This window comes from Trematomus bernacchii, unplaced genomic scaffold (assembly GCF_902827165.1).
Source record: "Trematomus bernacchii unplaced genomic scaffold, fTreBer1.1, whole genome shotgun sequence".
Lineage (NCBI taxonomy): Eukaryota > Metazoa > Chordata > Actinopteri > Perciformes > Nototheniidae > Trematomus > Trematomus bernacchii.
In genome coordinates, this window is record NW_022987739.1 from 11,009,681 (window position 1) to 11,016,303 (window position 6,623).

General features: G+C 38.6%; 1 protein-coding gene across 1 annotated transcript; it reads right to left on the reverse strand.

The window, feature by feature from the left end:
* Positions 1–1,603: 1,603 nt before the first annotated feature.
* On the reverse strand, positions 1,604–5,103 carry nppc (natriuretic peptide C). Its single transcript, XM_034147715.1, has 3 exons — positions 4,899–5,103; positions 3,615–3,908; positions 1,604–2,111 (listed from the first exon to the last, which is right to left on the reverse strand). The coding sequence occupies exons 1-2, from the start codon at positions 4,989–4,991 to the stop codon at positions 3,636–3,638; spliced, it is 366 nt and encodes a 121-aa protein (XP_034003606.1). The 5' UTR covers positions 4,992–5,103; the 3' UTR covers positions 1,604–2,111; positions 3,615–3,635.
* Positions 5,104–6,623: the final 1,520 nt, after the last annotated feature.

The window sequence follows — 6,623 nt, forward strand, 5'->3', positions numbered from 1 at the left end:
GATCAGATGTCTGTGTGTGATTTGTGTTAAATGTAGCACTCTCTGTACAATACCGTTTTCCGTTTCAAGCAATTCTTTAATATATTTGTTCACGTGTGCTTATGTTTGCATGTTTATTTGAGCCACTGATATTAAATCAAAAGGGTCTTAACCTTTACAGTCTATGGTCTTAACATGTCTTCTGAATCACCTTTTTATAAATAAATCTTGTATTCAATTATATACAATGTAGTGGACAAACGATTTTATAATCTGAGTCCCTCCAGCTTAAAGAAACAGCAAAACAAGTGTTTTATTTTCTATAGGTCGGTAAAGTGTTGGCAACACGTGTCTTCTAGTTCTTCCTCGCTCCCCTCGGCTCTATACTGCCCTCTAGTGTGGGAGTGTATTAGTGCAAGTTATAATGAAAAACTACCTGGTTGAGCATTTTTTGCAGTCTGTTAATATGATGTTAAGGTTAGATTGAGAGGCTGAAAAATGATTTGAACTTTATATAATTTCCCCAAAGACCCACAATGGTGTGGAGGCTTTGTAAACCTGATTTGAGTTGTTCTCTAATTAAAATGTTAGATTTACAGGTGACCACAGCAGCTTACACTTACGAGCGGTCTACAACTCTGTAAAACATATTCATGATCAAGATTAGATTCCTTTCCCAGGTGGAAAAATTCGAGCCTACAGATCTCCCTCTACGATCTTTCTGGCTCTTACGTTCCTTCTGGGTGATTATTCAACGAGACTGTGGAACACCCTGTCTCAGAAACTTCAGCTAGCTAATTCATTATCACATTTTCCTCATAAACACACTTTAATGGACTTGCCTTTATATGTTTCCATCTTATGTTCTTGGGTTGCTTGTTGTTTTCTTTCAATATCTCATATATTTATGCCTTTTTTATACTTTACTGTTTTTCTTTTTATGCCTTTCACTTTGGAAAATCTGCTTTTAGATGCTTGCCATATAAATAAAGACATTATTATTACCATCATCATAAAATGTAAAGCTGTGGAAGTAAAAGCTTGGCTTTATTCCTGGTGCCCAGAGTAACTGCAACACATTCTGGAAATGTTCTGCTTTACGAATCTCTTCATCTCCTCCCTATAAACAACCATATGCATTTTACAGATGTAATGCTACTTACTGGGACATCATTACCATGACTGCTTTTGAGGAGATGGAGTGACCTCCCCACAATAAGTTATTAACCTGGTTGGTGATTTGGGAATCACAATGCAACTAATGGCATCATGTCACATTTCCATTTTCTTTAGCTTGTAAGTAATTTTTTCTTCAACAACCTTTTAAAATGTGTCTGTATGCTACCTTATGTTGATTAAAAATGCTTTGCTTTGCACAAACTGCAAAAGTGGCACCTAGTAAGGGCCCGATGCGTTTAAAACCTCTCCAGTTGCCAGTCTGATAGTGAAACCTGTTCGAATCTGATCTGCACAAGGTGACATCCAGGCAGGTCTTTTCCTTAGCTCCTGACAAACTGTTTAACCTTCAAGCCATAAATAAATGTTCAATAACATAATTTACTACGATGGTTGAAACAAAAAGCCCAGAGAGGATACATGTAAGTGCACATGGAATGTTCTTTTTATCATTTTTCAAAACATATACAACTATTTGAGACAAAAGAAAAAAGTTATAAACAGAATTGACCTGCAGTTTGCATCCATTTTCAAAATGTTACATAAATAAAACTCATATTTATAAATATCTCTTTTTATAAACATATAAATATTTTTTTAAACATAAATACATTTATGCAGGGGAAGATGAAGTACATGAATGTACAGCAGCAGCTCAGCGGCAACATTATACAGCTTTGCGGTTTGTAGTTTTTACACCATTGTCCGCTATCTTGTAGTATGCATCTGTCGACCATTTGTATGGTATACACATATTTATATATGTATATATACCTGCATATTCATTATATATATATATTTATATGAGGGTTTTGTAGCATTGTTATCTCAGTCTTTGTTTATGCTGGTCGTGTTGACTTTCGTACCGAAAATCTGTCACTTCGTGAGTTTTTCTTTTTTTCTCCCTCAGGTGAGAACAAAATGAATCTTTGCTGTCCAACCCATCGTCCAGAGATCTGAGGAAAGAGAAGAAACAGCATGATTAAGATTAGACTGAAACAACTGTATTCACACCCTTAATCTATTTAGTAATTTAGCTCATCATTCTGTGTGATGTAGCCTACTTGTACTTGATGAACTTTTATGCTAAGATAAAGTGTGGCCTTGACTATTATCCTCAATGAACCCATACTAGCACATACTTCCACATTCACAATAGACCATAACCCACGGGAGGAAAAAGGAGTGTCAGCTAATAAAAAACACACACACACGCACACTTAGGTTAGTCACAAAATCACACTCCCCGATCATGATTTCACAGTTTGCCACAACCACAGAAAAGGCCTCAAGCCTCAGGACTAATTGTGCGTCACCTAGCCTCCTCATTACTTTATTCACCACCACAGCCCCTTTGTTGTTTTTGTTAAAATCACTTTGGTAAAAGGAACGGGCTTCCAGGAAAGATCCTGTCCACCGCAGGGTGCCGTGTGTTTATAATGTGTGTGCGTTAGCCTGTCTGCATCCCCCTTTCCCTCCTCCAGCTCTCCCTGCCCTTTTTTTTCTGAAACGTGACATATTTAACTTGTTTTCTAGATGAAGCAGATGGGATTATTCATGATGATGTGCGGAAATACAAGAATGGAATCCTGCCAACTGTTGTGTTTCCCATGCATCAGTTTACATCGGTTCAAGTGGACTTTCCTGCTGTCTAAATGGGGTTCATGTCTGAGGAGGGAACACTGCGAGAGGTCGAGGTTTGATAGTAGTATCAAGTGGGAGTTATCGCTCTCAATATCCAAGCATGAACTTTTCTCCCAATAAAGAGTCAGGCTGGCAGCTGAGATTAATGGCAGTACAAACTGAATTTGTTGTGCTAAATGTGATTTCATACATCACGATGACCTTTGAACCAGACTGAATTCATCACAGAGAGCAACCACGCAGAGCACAACTCTCCTCTTAGTCTAGATCCTTTATATTGCTGTCACTCAGACTTCATGAACGGTGAATGCAAAGCACACACTGTCCCGAGACGACCGTTAAACAAATGTGACTCTAACATCTTATCTTTATTTGTTACGCCTTTCTTTCTAGCTTGACTTCTCTCCGCTGACTCCATCCTCCCCCCTCCCTTCCTTCCTCTCCTCTGTCCTTTTTGCAGCTATACACAAAACCCATTAAGACCTTTGATGAAACAGAAAGCGTCCCATCTGCTACTGACACAGAGTCCTTAGATGACCATTGATACAAGAGAAGGGAAAAAAAGCGGCTTTCATTCTCTCTGTCTTCTTCTTATTATCATCCATTCTTTCTTCCTACTGTCCCCCTATCCGTTTGCATTAATCCATCAACAGGCTCTTTATTGATTTTTTTCTCCTCCTTCTTGTCTCTCTGTCCATTACTTGTTTCAGTTTTTACACATTATTTCTTGCTTTTGGTCTTCATGGTTCTTTTAACACGTAAAAATGTCAGGTTTCTAAGTGTGAAGTGGGACCGTGGCCATGAAGAGAACTCACCATCACAGCGCTGCTCCAACCCTAGCAGCCCATGCCGCTGATGGTTCCTATCCTGTCCATCTTGTGTCCGAAGCAGCCACTTCGAGTCGTGGAACCCCCTTTCTTGTTTCCTGACTTGTGTCTCCTCGGTGCGGGTTGGTCATTAAGGAGACGAGCCCACATCCCTCTGGCCCGGGTATCCATGCGTAAATCTCCAAGTAACCGTATCCGAGAGCGCACAGCGTCTAGCCGCCTCTCCCTCTCCTCCGACTCCAGAAACTCCGCCAGCTCCTCGCCCAGCAAACTTCTAAGAGACTGAAACGCAGATAGGGAAAATAAATAAACGATATCTCCACTAGGCAAATACTTTGCGCAGAAAGAAACGCTTTGAATGAAATTGAAATACATGCTCGATTTCAAAATGTGAAGAGAAATGTGCTTACGCTAAGCTCTTTCAAAAACCAAGTGTATTGGCCAAGATTGGAACATGAAATATGTTTGGCCAGTTTTTACGCGCGGAACTATAGGATTAATAGGATGGATAGAGGTCTTGAAACATGCTGCAGCTAACTCAATCTTCAAACGATACCTTTTATTTTTTTATTACCCGCAAGGGTTCGTCTATAGGCCTACTTTCAGTTTTATGTGACAGTTCACCTCTGGACCTTGTTCTTCAGTGAAGAGTGATAATACAGGTGCCTGTAGCCCACTGTGATCGCAGGCTCACATCAGATCACCCATCAGTCCTAAATTCTGGCCATCTAAGCTTATAACTCAAATGTATACATGAATTAGAAATAAAAGCGCAATGTTTCGATGATGTTCTACGGGTAGATTCAATGCCTAATGGTGGCTTTGCGCACACAACAGTATAGGCTACTGTTCTATTTTAGATTTGCCAAACAATTAGATAAGATTCATTCGACGTTAAAAATGAATACCAACATGATATTAAGTAGCCTCTTATTGCTTTAATATCAATTTTCAAATGTGAAGGTTTTCTTCGAGTTAGAAATCATTGAATATAACATGAAGTTTCTTTGTATATAATATGGCGATAAAAGAAACACATTTTCTGTAATGATATTCATTCAGGGTGTGGAAAAAATGCCCTCGCTCAATTGCTAAGCATGACTGAAATTATGAAATATGATGCGTAAAATAGCAGTCTTGAGCGTCTGGACCACAGAACATCTGTTCATCCTGAAACAACATTCAACTCCCAACGAAGCAATTATTATTATTATTTGCGAAGCAAATAAACTGCCTTAGTTCTCAGTAATAATTTAAGTGAGTTAATCTTACCTTTTGCTGCGTCTGAGATACAGGTTTTGCCCCCGTCCTTACTGAAAGCAGGGTGACCATAAGTCCACACGCTACCAAATACGACAAGTTCATTTTGACAAGTCTGTATTCTTTAGGGTTTCCTCTGCGCTGAAGATCTGAGAGCTGGACGGTAGCAGCAGCCAATCAGCTGTTAAACATAAGAGGCTTCAGTCCGCCTTTCACTCCAAAGCTCCTCAAGTGCTTTTCTAACCCTGTGTAGTAGTCCTCACCGCTTTATAGCCAGCCCGTGGTGATGTCATGATAACCTGCGTAATGGTCCTCCTTCCTTGCCAACTCCCTTGTTCCCTACCTGCCTCTTAGCACTTCATGCCAAGGATTAATTAAATGATATAAGCTTCGGTCATCGGGGCTTTGGGGGGGGGGGGGGGAATAAGATAGGCTATGAGCTATCAAAATGCTCTTTTTTTTAAACTTTAGACATCTGGCTTAGATGCATCGTTTGAAGGTGGTTTCAAAGAGTGCGCGTCAGGACCTGAATACCAACTTTGGCAGAGAAATCACTTCTAGCATTTAACCATATATATATATATATAGTCTACTGTGTCAGTATGAATGACATTATGTTTATTTACAGAAGAGGCATACATTTAAATTCTTCAAATCAAATGATTTATCACTTTTTCATACTTAAAAAGGTGAAATTGTAAAAGAAAATTTGCCTTAAAGGAAAGTTTGATCCTCTATTTCTGTGACAAAATGTTTTGTCATTCGTGCTGTTTCATATGTTTAAGCATCTCCGTGCACATAGGTTGTTGGAACTGTCAATTTATCCAGAGCGATGACATTTGCATCCGTCAATGGATCTGATGGCTCAATGGATCTGATGGCTCAATGGATCTGATGGCTCAATGGATCTGATGGCTCATATGACAGCAATTATTCACATTAAAATGGGAGCATCAATATCAATGCCTTTTAAGTGTGTCTAAGGGAAGAACATTTTGCAAAAAAACACCATACATAATTAGTTAATATGTGATTTGTGGATTTGGTGGATGTTGGAAATCCTATAGTGTGGGGTTTATTCAGACCTCTTGTATCGCACCTAGAGGAACCAGAACAAAGCAGATGCATGCTGAGGCTCTTCTGAGGCACAGCCCACCATGATGGAGAGTTTAAACTGAGGACTCAATTGATTGAGACACCTTTGGTTAGAATAAACTAATTATATCAGGCTATTTATAAGGTATGATATATTAAGTTATAGTTGTATACAGAAACATAGTCAATTGCACCCTTTAGGAATAATCATTACAATCCAGGTTTTATATTGTCAATTTGTTGATTTTGAACATCAGTGTCTCCGATGGTTCAGAACAGAACCGTTTAACGCCTGGTAGAAGAAACAAATATAAGACTGAAGATCCCCTCAGTTCTTTAAAGAATATATTTTTGTTATATATATAATTTATAGCACCAGAAAGGCACCAGTGACAAGCATTGTGACAAGCATTGTTTCAGGTTATAAGAAAGCTTTTCATAAAGAAATACTAAATAGGTGAAGAAACAATTGTATTTATTGTTTCACTACAGTGAACCAAGAATATAAACCTTAAAAAGCAGTATTCAGCCTGACATTAATGCTTAATTTATGATTAAATTGAACAGAAATGCATATTGTAATGTAGTGTAGTTTTTCTAGATGCTTTTCTTTTTGAAGTTATCTTTTATTTTGAGATTTGA